This window comes from Convolutriloba macropyga, chromosome 4 (assembly GCF_964194025.1).
Source record: "Convolutriloba macropyga chromosome 4, txConMacr16.3, whole genome shotgun sequence".
NCBI classification, from domain to species: domain Eukaryota; kingdom Metazoa; phylum Xenacoelomorpha; order Acoela; family Convolutidae; genus Convolutriloba; species Convolutriloba macropyga.
Window position 1 is genome coordinate 22,552,318 of NC_134471.1, and position 15,079 is coordinate 22,567,396.

Consider the following 15,079-nt stretch of genomic DNA (forward strand, 5'->3'; position numbering starts at 1 on the left):
TTTCCTCGAAAACAGGCTTGAAAGTGTCTTTTCAAGAATCTATTCAACTTTTCAACGGCTTTCTCAATAGTATTTCTTTTGTGTTTCACCCAAAAATATCGATCGGCCAAAATGGACTGAGAAAGAATATGATTTTCACCGAGAAACAAATTTTAGTCTGTCAACTATTTCATCTATAAACCTTTGCATATTTGCAGTTAAATGCATTAAAAACTGATCCCATTAGAAAATCAATAACGAGGCCAAAAAGCTGATGGACACGTTTGTAGCCAAGAAAATTAATTTAAGAAGTAAAATTTTCATTTCTTGCTCTGTGAAGTATGTTGATTACAAAATTTTCTATTACTAATTTCAAATGTTTACATGGTGATAAATGTGTTTCAACTGACGACTGAACAAAAAATATATAATTTTCCCGGTTAAAACTTGCGATTTATGTAAGGGCTGTATTGTAACATAAAAATTAGTTTATAAGAATTATATATTTTTTATTGTTTTCTTGATTGTTTTGAAGGATGTTCTAAAAGATTAAAAATCCTTCCAATTTTTTCCAGTTTTTGAAATTTCTTGCACTTTGAAAAAATTAGTTCTCTGTTTTTCAGTTTCTTTTATTTTCCAGAGCATAAGCTTTTTTGGTCTCAATGTTATTAGTAATTTCCTTTGGAGTGTATGTTTGTCGAAATTACACAAATTATGGCAGCTATGATATTTTGAAGTTCGTCATTGTATCGTTTTCAGCGGCATTTACAATAAGAAGATGAGAAAATATGTCTGTTCAAAATGTACTGTTGTCAAACCTATATTAAGAATCCAGAGCATTTAATTATCCAAAGCAACACACGAATATGCACAGCTCAGAAGCCGCAGTTATTGATTTTGATTTCCGAAATAAATGCGAACAAATGTAGTCTTCTGGGTGGAACTGAAAAATATGTTTTTTGTACGAGATCTGCTTGAAAAAACTTAAAAAAATCAAAAGTTAGGCATCAAATTAGCCAAATAAATGACACATAAATGCGTGAAAACAATTTTTTCACCTTTATTTCATAAAATTTTTCATTGGATAATTCATTCCATTCCATGATATCAGTTGTTTTGAAAAATACCGAGATTAGCAATATGTGAAAAAAGAAAAACTTTTGAGCTCTAAGACCTTTGCATTACCTCGCATTTTTTGTGCTCCAAAATCTCAGTGTCAATATTGATCATGTTTTAAAAATAGGGTGTTGTCATCCAAGGTCACGTAGCTAACAAGAAGATGTTAAGTAGGCCACATTGAAAGAAAGCCTGATTGGTGATATTACGGAATTGTCCCGCCACATATAATTTTGGATCAGAAGACATTTAGCTTTTTTACAACTGCCATATGATACTCCATAAACAATTGAATCTCTGAATTGGGCCAAAAATAACTACCAATTGAGTTCAAGCAATAAAGCTTCAAGTGAATTGAATGCTCATAATCGTTGCCAATTTTTAGGTTATCCACCAATACAAGTGATCAAATTTAGACTTTTTGTCACATTTGCTCACGTCTAACGTATATATTCTTCATCGTGAACAGCAAGGACGTCAAAAGAGAATACGTGACTACATGTTGTCACGGTTGTCAGTGAAAGCCAAAAATGGGCCCCAAATTGGCAAAATGTAACTTTGCAAAGTAATTTTTGTAGGAATGAGAATGAATTTGAAAAAAAAATGTCACTTCGAAACTTAAGTGTTACAAATTTTGACCTCGGATGCCCTGAAAGTGGAGAAAAAAAACGGGTAATGCACGTCTCCATATCATTTTTTCAAATTTATTTGGATGATATTGCCGATACACGCAGAATTTCGCTCTATTGTTTTTAATTATATATAAAAATTGCATATTTGCTTGATGCCTGCAAATGTTCTGCTCACAAAGTTTTCGGGAGCAGTTTAGTTCCAAGAAAAGCTAACCTTTTGTCGACGTATACCAATTATTGCGTGATGATCGATCCGGTTAACTTTTTACGCGAATACCTGGGCCTGGGTGCAGACTCATGAAAAGACTTTAATAAAAATTTAGCGGGGGGCCACTAGTGACTAAAATTGCACGGTCCATCAACTAGTTGCAGTCCAGCTAGAATCTTTTCACAACCAATTACAATCGAGCAAAATTTTTTCATGGGGTCCATCATTAGTCTTTTCATAACCAACAAAGTCGAGTTAAGGTCTCTTCATGGGTCCAACATTATTCTTTTTATGCATTTTTGAGAGGTCAGAATTTAATAATTGTTTCTTCTTCAATACAACCAAAAGACGCACCAATAGAGCAGTCCAATTTTAAAAACTGTTGGAAAACTGCCAAAAGACTTAAAAAAATTAGTCAACTCTTAAGATAAAGCAGTTATGGCAGCTGGAGTATATTAGCAAAATAGTTGATTGAATGAAACCAGGTAGCTTAATTTTATTGATCCTATTCCCCTTAGCCATGACAAAAATGTGGCGTTTTTCAGTTTGTCTGCCCTTCCAAAAAATGCACAATCTTTTTTTAAAAACATTGCAGGTTTATTAGGGATTTGTGTTTCTCCAGAATTGTGAAAGATGAGGGAGCATACAGTTTGACTACATTATAGTGAGCAAAAGAGTTGTATTTAATTTTGTCATGACAAAAAAGCAGACTTATGAAAACACTAATGATGGACCCATGAAAAAAACTGAACTCGACTTTGTTGCTTATGAAAAACTAATGGTGACCCATGAAAAGATCTTAACTTGAGTTTGTTGGTTATCAAGAGACTAATGTTGGTCCCTTGAAATGAATTTGACCCTGTTGGTTATGAAAAAGCTAATGGTGGAACCACGAAAAAAACTTAACAAGATTTTGTTAAGAAAATACTAACGGTGGACCCGTGAAAACTCTTTCCTCGACTTTAACTGGTTTGAAACAACTAATGGTGAACCTGACAAGTCCTTGCTCGTCTCTAATTGGTTATGAAAAACGCTACCTGGACCCATGAAAAGACCTTAGCTGTACTATATTGTTTGTTGCAAACATTGGGTCGAGCTGAGGACCATCCCTCATTTTGGGTCGAGCTGAAGTCTTTCGTAAACATTTTGGCTTCAGATAAAAAGTTTTGTGAAAATTTTGGTCCAGATGAAATCATACTAAAACTGAAGTCCAGTGTGTTTTAAAGTCTGGCTAAATGAGTCGAGTATGTTCTTTTCAAAGTAAATTTTGGTCGAGAACTGCTGCATCTAGAACTGCCTGTTAAAAATTAGTTTCCTTGACTACAATTTTCTCAGAAAAAAAACCAAATTCAGAACAAACATACTTATCATACTCGCTACCCCGAATTTATCAATTTTGAAATCAACAGTAACACAAATTCACCCGTGGTTTCAATTCCGTTTCGGAAGTAAAATGCCGTCTCTTATAAATTTTTTGCACTCCCCAAGTGAAATGAAACTTGAAACATCTTCATAAGAATTATGAGAAAAACTTGAAAAATTTTGGTAAGATCTAGATAAGGTTCTTGGCAAGAAAACGTCAAGATGTGGGAGAACTGGTAGGTTTCTGTCAAAAAATTCAAGAAATAATATCTTATTGAGATAAAAAAGAAAGAATCACCATGATCGTTACATAATTTTTCAAGCAAAACTAAGTTTAAACAAGAAATAACAAGAATAGGCAAGGAGTGTCGGAAAATTTGTTCTCCAGTCAAATCAACGCTTGACTATGGAGATTTTTTCAGTATAATTTTGTGTTTTTCCCTCCTCCTTTTTCATTCCGGGCTTGGGACTGACAGTGGCGAAGTAACTAATATGACTTATAGCAATACTGATGTCACGGTACAAAACTTTCCCGCACAGAGTTTTACTCTGAACAGATAAAGAAAACTGTCGGAAAATTATCTCAATTTCGGGAGGTCAATTCCCATGTTCGACTTTGAGATTTTTCTAATATAAAATTTGTATTTCTCCCTCCTCCTTTTTTCATTCCGGGCTGTGGACCGACACTGGTGGAGTTACGAATACAACTTATATGAGTTATGATAGGGCACCGTGCAAAAATTGGAACCCCAGAAATTTTTTCTGCAATGTGGGAATGAATTCCTACACTGCAAAATTGTCCAGGTTGTTTTGCTTCTGCCATAAAAAGGAAGAAAGAAATTCCTGAAAAGCCACAACCAAAAAATGACGAAATGCATAAAATGTCTGGTTAGTTCAAATATCTTTACGGTTAGCACTGATTACTAAATGGCACAATTTGAATGTACCATTAACGTCCTATTTTAGTATTACATCAAATTTGAAGCAAAAATGCCCGGACTTCATTTATTGAGAGTTTAGAAACCAAATAAACTTTCAGACAGCTCATTAATAAGAACACTTATTTGTTCACCTTGGTCCAATTAGCTGATGGCAAAAAGATTGTTGGCAGGAATCAAAGAAAAAATTAAAATAAAAGCCTATATTTTATTATTGATTGGACAATGATTTTTGTCAAAATTCCTGTTCAACAGCTTCTGAAAAATTCATTTAGTTAATAAGGATCTTTTACTAACTAATTTCCTCTTTAACTGACAAATTTAATGGGCTACTATTTGAATTGTAACCCACCCGTTTTGTCGTACAAAAATTGAGGTCCAAAGTATACCAAAAACTCTCACTTTCGAGCACACATCGTGCAGCAAAAGTTGGCCGGACTTCATTTTTTTGAGAGTTTAGAAACCAATTAAACCTTCAAATAGCTCATTAATAAAAAAACTTATTGGTTCACGTTCGTCCAATAAATTGATGGCAAAAAGACCAAAATTGTTGGCGTGAATCACAAAAAAACATTAAAATGAAAGCCTAAATTTTATTATTGATTGGACAAAATTCCTGTGAAACAGTTTTTGAAAAAAGCTTTTACTTAGTAAGGAGCTCTCGTTAATTAATTTCCTCATTAACTGACAAATTTAAAGGGCTATTATTTGCATTGTAGCTCATCCGTTTTGTTGTACAAAAATTGAGGCCCCGTGTATACCAAAAACTATCACATTTTTCAAGTTTGGACATCTATAACTTTTGCCCTGCCAATTTAAGGAACCGACCATATCGTGCAGTCAGGAAGGCTTTAGAATCAAAATTACGCGATTATGGTTGTTCCGTTTTTGTTCCCTTTACATTATTTGTGGAGAATTCGAGGAGAAAAAATTATCAACTCGCCACAAAGGCCAGGTTGTTTTGTTTGTTTTCATTAAAAAAGACCAAGAAATCGAGAAATTCCAGAAAAGCCAAACATAAGAAAAATAATGATTCGCCAAGAAAAGCAGATTAAAATATCCTCAGGGTTTCTACTGAAGGCCAAATAGCACAATTTGTATGTAGCATTAACGCCCAAAATTAGTAAAACTTCAGAATTGCTGGAAAAGTCTACCAGACTTAGTTTTTTAGAGTTTAAGAAGAAATTAAATTTTTATACAGCCCAATAAGTAAAAGAACTTTTTTTGCCAAAGCTTCTCCAGGCAATTGATTGAAAAAAAGGCCCAAGACAAATCAATTTGGACATGTAATTGTGCGGAAATCAGTTAAATTCGAAAATGGCATCCTAATTTTGTTATCCATTGGACAGTGAAATTGAGCAAATTCAAGTAAGACAGCTTCTGAAAAATAGTTACTCTACCGGAGGAGCTTTCAGTTATTTAACTCATCACTAACTGAGGACATCAAACAGTGACAAGAATTAAAGAAAAATGTTATCAAGATTAGTCAAGAATTTTTCTTGATTTATCTTGATAATATCATACCCATATCTTATCAAGATTTAGCATGAAATGATCGTAATTCAAGTTCACGGCAAGATATTTCAAATTTGAGAAGATACTTCAAGACCATGCATGTCTTGTCAAGGTGTATCAAGTTGCGTTTAACTGGTGGGGGCACAAACAGAAAGTATCAAAAATACCAACTATTATGTTCTATCGGTGTCAGGTACTATGTTCTATTGGTGATACTTAAGACCAGTATCAATCAGTTAAATAAGTATCAATAAGTTTCAGCAGAGAATTCGACACGCTTATCTGAATGGGTCCAACAACCCTGTCCGTGTTACTGTGGAAGAGGGGTCCAGACTTCATCTCGATATTGCACATGGGTCGAATACAATTCCACCAGTAGAACTTGTATGAACAGAACAGAGACTGAGAGTGACACAAATCCTTGTGATAATTCCACTCTCTATTACGAAGAAGAATGCTTCAACAAAACATGCGGTAAGATAAGTTGTGGTCTAGTTTAAGAAAGCCTTGAGGGGTGGAGGCCATGTCCGTGGCTCAGTTCGCCCAAGCTCAGGTCCCACAGAGACCCGCAGCTCGCCTCAGATGAGACCTAAGTACGTTCGTATCAGGGATCATTTTCACGTGAGTTCAATTGGAACGATCATTATCATAACCCAGGTTCAGGTCCTCGCTCAAAATGATCTATGAAAATACCCATCCAGACTATTTTTGCTTATGAAAATACCCAGGCAGACCAAAAATGCCTATGATCCAGACTTTGCCTCGTTCAAAACTTTGGTGCGTTTATGTGCTCGTTCAAAAACGCTTATGAATAGACTTGTACAGACAAAAATGCGATATGATACAGACTTTGGCTCGTTCCATTTATGAAAAGACCCAGAAAGACCGAAAAACTTTATGATCCAGACTTTGGATCGTTCAATTTATGAAAAGACTGGAGCTAAGAAATACCGACAAAAATGGCGTACGAAACGTCGGTATTTGTCGGTTTTTGTCGGTTTCATCGGTTTTGCATGTATGAAGCGTTGGTTTTTGTCGGTATTGTAGAAATAATCCCAAGTTGAGGAGTCCGCTCAAATTCCGCTCAAATAATGCAAGAGATGACCGGAATGAGCGGAAATTGACCGGAATAAGCGGAATCGATAAAAAATACTCCATACCCAGTATACTCCATACCCTGTTTGGATCGATTTGGACAACTCGTCAATCTAACGAAATAGACCTAATTTTGAAATTTAAATAATCGAAATATTTGAAAATGTCCGTATGAAAAGCCAACTTTATTCCTGGCGAAGCTATAGCACAAATTCTTTTTGTTTTACACTCTAGGTACCCGTGGTATACTCCATACCCAATTTGGTTCGATTTGGTCAACTCCTTGACCCGATGAAAAAGACATTTTTTTAAATTTTGGTATTGGAAATATTGTTTTATAGTCATTTATTATTTATCTTTTATCATTTAGAGTCATTTAGTGATTTATTATGCTTTAATTTGTTTGGAAGTAGAGTTTAAGCTTGGTTTTTTACCTAAAGCTCTACTCGAAATCTCCTATAGTTGTTTGTTTGTAACTCCGCCTTAGCCGATCCCCAGCCCGGTTGAGAGAAGGAGGAGGGGAACACACCAAAAACATACTGGAAAATCTCAAAAAATTGTTTGTTCGTTAGTCCAAACATTACCTACATTGAGGTTGTGGCCAGAGAAAGACATAGAGTCAAACTAATAGGAAACAGCAACAAAGCAATTCATATTGCTACTATTTATTTTTAAGAAAAGCAACATTTAAGCTCCGCTGGCCAGCCGGTAAAGGTCGGCATGGACTTTTACTATTGACTGGCATGTAAGTTCAGCCAATTGGACCTAATGAACTCAAATAAAACAGTTATATATAGCATAATGCAAAAATGTCACTTTTCATAATGTTATCAGAACTATAAGTAGATAGAAAACCTCTTAAAGCTGGTAGAGAAATTCCAATTGTCGAGAAAAAAAATTCGACCCCAGTTTTATGACCCTAGCTATAAGTTAATTTCACTTCTAAGGCCGTTCTGCTATAGGAGGTCCCTAAAAAAGTTTGGAACCTTCTTAAAAGTGCCACTTAACCATTTTTGCGGTGACATTATTTACACATTTAAAAACGTATAATATCACATCAAAAATGTTACCATTGCAGTATATACATGATGATAACATGTGTCTGGCCTCCAAATAATACCTACATTGAGGTTTTGGCCAGAGAAAGACATAGAGTCAAACTAATAGGAATCAGCAACAAAGCATTTCATATTCCTACTATTTATTTTTAAGAAAAGCAACATTTAGGCTCTGCTGGCCAGCCGGTAAAAGTCGGCATGGACTTTTATTTTTGTCTGGCATCTAAGTTGAGCCAATTGGAGCTAATGAACTCAAATAAAACAGTCATATTTAATATAATGCAAAAATGTCACCTCTCATAATGTTATCAGAGCTGTAAGTAGATAGAAAACCTCTTAAAAGCTGGTAGAGAAATTTCAATTGTCGGGAAAAAAATTTCAACCCCAGTTTTATGCCCCTAGGTATTGGCTCACTTCAGTTCTAGGGCTTTTCTGCTATAGGAAGTCCCTAAAAAAGTTTGGAACTCCATAAAAGTCCCACTTAACAATTTTTGCGGTGACAATATTTACACATTTAAAAACGTTTAATATCACATCAAAATGTTACCCTTGCAGTATATACATGATATTAACGTGTGGCTGGCATCCAAATACTACCTACGTTGACTTTAGGGCCAGAGAAAGACATAGAGTGAAACTAATAGGAATCAGCAACAAAGCAATTCGTACTCCTACTATTTATTTTAAAGAAAAGCATTATTTAGGCTCCGCTGGCCAGCCGGTAAAGGTCGGCATGGACTTTTATTATTGTCTGGCATGTAAGAAGAGCCAATTGAACCTAATGAACTCAAATAAAACAGTCATATATAATATATTGCAATAATGTCACCTTTCGTATTGTTATCACAGCTGTAAGTAGATAGAAAACCTCTTAAAAGCTGGTAGAGAAATTTCAATTGTCGGGAAAAAAATTTTCAACCCCAGTTTTATGCCGCTAGCTATAAGTTCACTTCAGTGCTATGGCAGTTCCGCTATAGGAGGTCCCTAAAAAGTTTGGAACCTCCATCAAAGTGCCACTTAACAATTTTTGCGGTGACATTATTTACACATTTAAAAACGTTTAATATCACATCAAAAATGTTACCATTGCGGTATATACATGATGTTAACGTGCGGCTGGCCTCCAAATAGTACCTACATTGGGGTTTTGGCCAGAGAAAGATATAGAGTCAAACTAATAGGAATCAGCAACAAAGCAATTCATATTCCTACTATTTATTTTTAAGAAAAGCAACATTTAGGCTCCGCTGGCCAGTCGGTAAAAGTCGGCATGGACTTTTATTATTGTCTGGCATGTAACTTGAGCCACTTGAACCTAATGAACTCAATTGAAACAGTCCTTTTTAATATAATGCAAAAATGTCACCTCTCATAATGTTCTCAGAGCTGTAAGTAGATAGAAAACCTCTTAAAATCTGGTAGAGAAATTTCAATTGTCGGGAAAAAATTTTTCGACCCCAGATTTATGCCGCTAGCTATAAGTTCACTTCAGTGTTATGGCTGTTCTGCTATAGGAGGTCCCTAAAAAAGTTTGGAAGCTCCATAAAAGTGCCACTTAACAATTTTTGCGGTGACAATATTTACACAATTAAAAACGTTTAATATCAAATCAAAATGTTACCCTTGCAGTGTATACATGATGTTAACGTGTGGCTGGCCTCCAAATACTACCTACATTGAGGTTATGGCCAGAGAAAGACATAGAGTCAAACAAATAGGTATCAGCAACAAAGCAATTCATATACCTACTATTTATTTTTAAGAAAAGCAACATTTAGGCTCCGCTGGCCAGCCGGTAAAAGTCGGCATGGACTTTTATTATTGTCTGGCATGTAAGTTGAACCAATTGGACCTAATGAACTCAATTGAAACAGTCATATTTAATATAATGCAAAAATGTCACCTCTCATAATGTTATCAGAGCTGTAAGTAGATAGAAAACCTCTTAAAGCTGGTAGAGAAATTTCAGTTGTCGGGAAAAAAATTTTCGACCCCAGTTTTATGCCCCTAGCTATAAGTTCACTTCAGTGTTAGGGCTGTTCTGCTATAGGAGGTCCCTAAAAAAGTTTGGAACCTCCATAAAAGTTCCACTTAACAATTTTTGCGGTGACATTATTTACACATTTAAAAACGTTTAATATCAAATCAAAATGTTACCCTTGCAGTATATACATGATGTTAACGTGTGGCTGGCATCCAAATACTACTTACATTGACGTTATGGCCAGAGAAAGGCATAGAGTCAAACTAATAGGAATCAGCAACAAAGCAATTGATATTACTATTATTTATTTTAAAGAAAAGCATTATTGAGGCTCCGCTGGCCAGCCGGTAAAAGTCGGCATGGACTTTTATTGTGGTCTGGCATGTAAGTTGAGCCAATTGGACCTAATTAACTCAAATAAAACAGTCATATATAATATAATGCAAAAATGTCACCTTTCATATTTTTATCAGAGCTGCAAGTAGATAGAAAACCTCTTAAAAGCTGGTAGAGAAATTTCAATTGTCGGGAAAAAAATTCGACCCCAGTTTTATGCCCCTAGCAATAAGTTCACTTCAGTATTAAGGCTGTTTTGCTATAGGAGGTCCCTAAAAAACTTTGGAACCTTCATAAAAGTGCCACCTAACAATTTTTGCGGCGCCATTATTTACACAGTTAAAAACGTTTAATATCACATCAAAAATGTTACCATTGCAGTATATACATGAGGTTAACGTGTGACTGGCCTCCAAATACTACCTACATTGAGGTTATGGCCAGAGAAAGACATAGAGTCAAACAAATAGGTATCAGCAACAAAGCAATTCATATACCTACTATTTATTTTTAAGAAAAGCAAAATTTAGGCTCCGCTGGCCAGCCGGTAAAGGTCGGCATGGACTTTATTATTGTCTGGCAAGTAAGTTGAGCCAATTTTACCTAATGAACTCAAATGAAACAGTCATATTTAATATAATGCAAAAATGTCACCTCTCATAATGTTATCAGAGCTGTAAGTAGATAGAAAACCTCTTAAAAGCTGATAGAGAAAATTCAATTGTCCGAAAAAAAATTTTCGACCCCAGTTTTATGCCCCTACCCTAGCTATAAGTTCACTTCATTACAAAGGCCGTTCTGCTGTACGAGGTCCCTATAAAAAATTGGAACCTTCATAAAATCTCCACTTAACATTTTTTGCGGCACCATTTTTTACACATTTAAAAACGTTTAATATCACATCAAAAATGTTACCATTGCAGTATATACATGATGTTAACGTGTGACTGGCCTCCAAATACTACCCACATTGATGTTGTGGCCAGAGAAAGACATAGAATCAAACAAATAGGTATCAGCAACAAAGCAATTCATATACCTACTATTTATTTTTAAGAAAAGCAAAATTTAGGCTCCGCTGGCCAGCCTGTAAAGGTCGGCATGGACTTTATTATTGTCTGGCATGTAAGTTGAGCCAATTGGACCTAATGAGCTCTAATAAAACAGTCATATATAATATAATGCAAAAATGTCACCTTTCATAATGTTATCAGAGCTGTAAGTAGATAGAAAACCTCTTAAAAGCTGGTAGAGAAAATTCAATTGTCGGAAAAAAAATTTCGAACCCAGTTTTATGCCCCTACCTAGCTATAAGTTCACTTCATTACAAAGGCCGTTCTGCCATACGAGGTCCCTAAAAAAGTTTGGAACCTTCATAAAAGTGCCACTTAACATTTTTTGCGGCGCCATTTTTTACACATTTAAAAACGTTTAATATCACATCAAAAATGTTACCATTGCAGTATATACATGATGTTAACGTGTGACTGGCCTCCAAATACTACCTACATTGAGGTTGTGGTCAGAGAAAGACATAGAGTCAAACTAATAGGAATCAGCAACAAAGCAATTCATATTACTACTATTTATTTTTAAGAAAAGCAACATTTAGGCTCCGCTGGCCAGCCGGTAAAGGTCGGCATGGACTTTTGTTACTGTCTGGCATGTAAGTTGAGCCAATTGGACCAAATGAACTCAAATAAAACAGTCATATATTATATAATGCAAAAATGTCACCTTTCATAATGTTATCAGAGCTGTAAGTAGATGGAAAACCTATTAAAAGCTGGTAGAGAAATTTCAATTGTAGGGAAAAAATATTCGACCCCAGTTTTATGCGCCTAGCTATAAGTTCCTTTCAGTACTAAGGCCCTTCTGCTATAGGAGGTCCCTAAAAAATCTTGAAATCTTCATATAAGTGCCACTTAACATTTTTTGCGGCGCCATTATTTAAACATTTAAAAACGTTTAATATCACATCAAAAAAGTTACCATTGCAGTATATACATGATGTTAACGTGTGACAGGCCTCCAAATACTACCTTTATTGAGGTTTTGGCCAGAGAAAGGCATAGAGTCAAAAAAATATAGGAATCAGCAACAAAGCAATTCATATTCCTACTATTTACTTTTAAGAAAAGCAACATTTAGGCTCCGCTGGCCAGCCGGTAAAGGTCGGCATGGACTTTTATTATTGTCTGGCATTTAAGTTGAGCCAATTGGACCTAATGAGCTCTAATAAAAGAGTCATATATAATATAATGCTTAAATGTCACCTTTCATAATGTTATCAGAGCTGTAAGTAGATAGAAAACCTCTTAAAAGCTGGTAGAGAAATTTCAATTGTAGGGAAAAAATTTTCGACCCCAGTTTTATGCGCCTAGCTATAAGTTCCTTTCAGCGCTAAGGCCTTTTTGCCATAGGAGGTCCCTAAAAAGTTTGGAACCATCATAAAAGTGCCACATAACAATTTTTGCGGCGCTATTATTTACGCAATTAAAAACGTTTAATATCACATCAAAAATGTTACCACTGCAGTGTATACATAATGTTAACGTGTGAATGGCCTCCAAATACAACCTATATTGAGGTTTTGGCCAGAGAAAGACATAGAGTCAAACTAATAGGAATCAGCAACAAAGCAATTCATATTCCTACTATTTATTTTTAAGAAAAGCAACATTTAGGCTCCGCTGGCCAGCCGGTAAAGGTCGGCATGTACTTTTATTATTGTCTGGCATCTAAGATGAGGCCATTGGACTTAATGAACTCAAATAAAACAGTCATATATAATATAATGCAAAAATGTCTCCTTTCATATTGTTATCAGAGCTGTAAGTAGATAGAAAACCTCTTAAAAGCTTGTAGAGAAATTTCAATTGTCGGGAAAAAAATTTTCAACCCCCGTTTTATGCCGCTAGCTATAAGTTCACTTCAGTGCTAGGGCAGTCCTGCTATAGGAGGTCCCTAAAAAAATTGGAACCTCCATCAAAGTGCCACTTAACAATTTTTGCGGTGACATTATTTACACATTTAAAAACGTTTAATATCACATCAAAAATGTTACCATTGCGGTATATACATGATGTTAACGTGCGGCTGGCCTCCAAATACTACCTACATTGACGTTAAGGCCAGAGAAAGGCATAGAGTCAAACTAATAGGAATCAGCAACAAAGCAATTCATATTCCTACTATTTATTTTTAAGAAAAGCAACATTTAGGCTCCGCTGGCCAGCCGGTAAAAGTCGGCATGGACTTTTATTATTGTCTGGCATGTAAGTTGAGCCAATTGCACCTAATGAACTCAACTGAAACAGTCATATTTAATATAATGCAAAAATGTCACCTCTCATAATGTTATCAGAGCTGTAAGTAGATAGAAAACCTCTTAAAAGCTGGTAGAGAAATTTCAGTTGTCGGGAAAAAAATTTTCGACCCCAGTTTTATGCCCCTAGCTATAGTTCACTTCAGTGTTAGGGCTGTTCTGCTATAGGAGGTCCCTAAAAATGTTTGGAACCTCCATAAAAGTGCCACTTAACAATTTTTGCGGTGACAATATTTACACATTTAAAAACGTTTAATATCAAATCAAAATGTTACCCTTGCAGTGTATACATGATGTTAACGTGTGGCTGGCATCCAAATACTACCTACATTGACGTTAAGGCCAGAGAAAGGCATAGAGTCAAACTAATAGGAATCAGCAACAAAGCAATTCATATTCCTACTATTTATTTTTAAGAAAAGCAACATTTAGGCTCCGCTGGCCAGCCGGTAAAAGTCGGCATGGACTTTTATTATTGTCTGGCATGTAAGTTGAGCCAATTGCACCTAATGAACTCAACTGAAACAGTCATATTTAATATAATGCAAAAATGTCACCTCTCATAATGTTATCAGAGCTGTAAGTAGATAGAAAACCTCTTAAAAGCTGGTAGAGAAATTTCAGTTGTCGGGAAAAAAATTTTCGACCCCAGTTTTATGCCCCTAGCTATAGTTCACTTCAGTGTTAGGGCTGTTCTGCTATAGGAGGTCCCTAAAAAAGTTTGGAACCTCCATAACAGTGCCACTTAACAGTTTTTGCGGTGACATTATTTACACATTTGAAAACCTATAATATCAAATCAAAATGTTACCCTTGCAGTATATACATGATTTTAACGTATGGCTGGCATCCAAATACTACTTACATTGACGTTATGGCCAGAGAAAGGCATAGAGTCAAACTAATAGGAATCAGCAACAAAGCAATTCATATTCCTATTATTTATTTTAAAGAAAAGCATTATTGAGGCTCCGCTGGCCAGCCGGTAAAGGTCGGCATGGACTTTTATTATTGTCTGGCATGTAAATTGAGCCAATTAGACCTAATTAACTCAAATAAAACAGTCATATATAATATAATGCAAAAATGTCACCGTTCATATTGTTATCAGAGCTGTAAGTAGATAGAAAACCTCTTAAAAGCTGGTAGAGAAATTTCAATTGTCGGCAAAAAAAAATTCGACCCCAGTTTTATGCCCCTAGCTATAAATTCACTTCAGTACTAAGGCTGTTTTGCTATAGGAGGTCCCTAAAAAAAACTTTGGAACCTTCATAAAAGTGCCACTTAACAATTTTTGCGGCGCCATTATTTACACATTTAAAAACGTTTAATATCACATCAAAAATGTTACCATTGCAGTATATACATGATGTTAACGTGTGACTGGCCTCCAAATACTACCTACATTGAGGTTATGGCCAGAGAAAGACATAGAGTCAAACAAATAGGTATCAGCAACAAAGCAATTCATATACCTACTATTTGTTTTTAAGAAAAGCAAAATTTAGGGTCCGCTGGCCAGACGGTA

At 35.4% G+C, this 15,079-nt stretch overlaps 1 protein-coding gene across 1 annotated transcript in view; it reads left to right on the top strand.

Moving 5' to 3' along the window:
• LOC142338324 (uncharacterized) overlaps positions 1 to 15,079 on the top strand; it is a 122,422-nt gene that overhangs the window by 89,135 nt on the left and 18,208 nt on the right. The window contains exon 3 of the mRNA XM_075388018.1: positions 6,012 to 6,224. Coding sequence (XP_075244133.1) covers positions 6,012 to 6,224 — 213 coding nt within the window. The remainder of the gene's footprint in view (positions 1 to 6,011; positions 6,225 to 15,079) is intronic.